General features: G+C 47.8%; 1 protein-coding gene across 1 annotated transcript; it reads right to left on the bottom strand.

The window, feature by feature from the left end:
- Positions 1-8: 8 nt before the first annotated feature.
- LOC101661293 (mitochondrial import inner membrane translocase subunit Tim17-A-like) lies at positions 9-579 on the bottom strand. The gene is given in 1 exon segment (XM_045294708.1): positions 9-579. A coding segment is annotated over 1 exon segment (516 nt). The 3' UTR covers positions 9-63.
- Positions 580-942: the final 363 nt, after the last annotated feature.

Here is a 942-nt window from a genome sequence, read left to right as displayed (position 1 = left end):
CTTGGTCTTCCCAAATCCTTCTTGAACTATAGCTCTTTCGCCTAAATCCAGGGGCAGCAGTCCTTACTGGCATTGCCGATAGTCTCCAAAAGGTGAGGATGGTAACTGGGTTGACGGCAACTGGGAGGGATCTTCAGCAAACTGAGGACCATTGGGAAACTGTGCGGAGGCAAATCTTGTCAACAAGATACCAGCTCCTTCAATTAAAGCCAGGAGAATGCCACCCATTGCAGCTGACCCAACCATGGCCACTGGTCCATTTCTTGCCACCAGGATGGCTCCTGTTAAGACACCACTTGTGATGGAGTTCCAGGGATCTTCTTTGCCTCGGACTTGAACCATACTGCAGTCAATCATGGAAAACAGACCTCCCCAAACTGCAAAGCTGCCTCCCAATTGTGGCGCCCTGGTCTTAATGGCTGTCAGACTCCCTCGTAGTCTATGGTTGACTCCCACTGGCGAATTCCAAAAACCTTTGATGGCTTGGAAGATTCCACCACCTATGGTGCCCATGGTGAAGGCTCCACCGCAGTCCTCCACGATGCACCAGGGGCAAGGTTCTCACGCATACTCCTCCATCTTGACTCATAAAAGTATTGTTAAAAAGTATTTTGCAACCTGAACACACACACTTTATAGCAGGTTGCCTCAGTTGGTTTACCCAATAACAGAAGTTGTAATCGCCTTCTCTGAGACAGACATGTTCTCCTCCACCTTTTGGCTTGAATTTTCAGTGAGGATTGCTCATGATTGTGGTAGGTGAGTCTGCTGATTTGGGGTGACTTTAGGACACTGTTGTATGGCAGCAACTGATTGGTCTCCCCTCCTCTCTTCCCCTCTTGAGATTCCCCACCTTGAGAAAAGCAGTCCAACTCAACTTATTATACCACGAGGGTTTCTGAAAGTGTCCAATAGTAATAATTAAATTCAAGACGTTTCTGT

This window comes from Echinops telfairi, unplaced genomic scaffold, assembly GCF_000313985.2.
Source record: "Echinops telfairi isolate 266 unplaced genomic scaffold, ASM31398v2 ScPeMD7_3533;HRSCAF=4204_0, whole genome shotgun sequence".
Taxonomy (NCBI): domain Eukaryota; kingdom Metazoa; phylum Chordata; class Mammalia; order Afrosoricida; family Tenrecidae; genus Echinops; species Echinops telfairi.
Note: the sequence above shows the minus strand (reverse complement) of the source record. Positions and strands in the feature narration are given on the sequence as shown.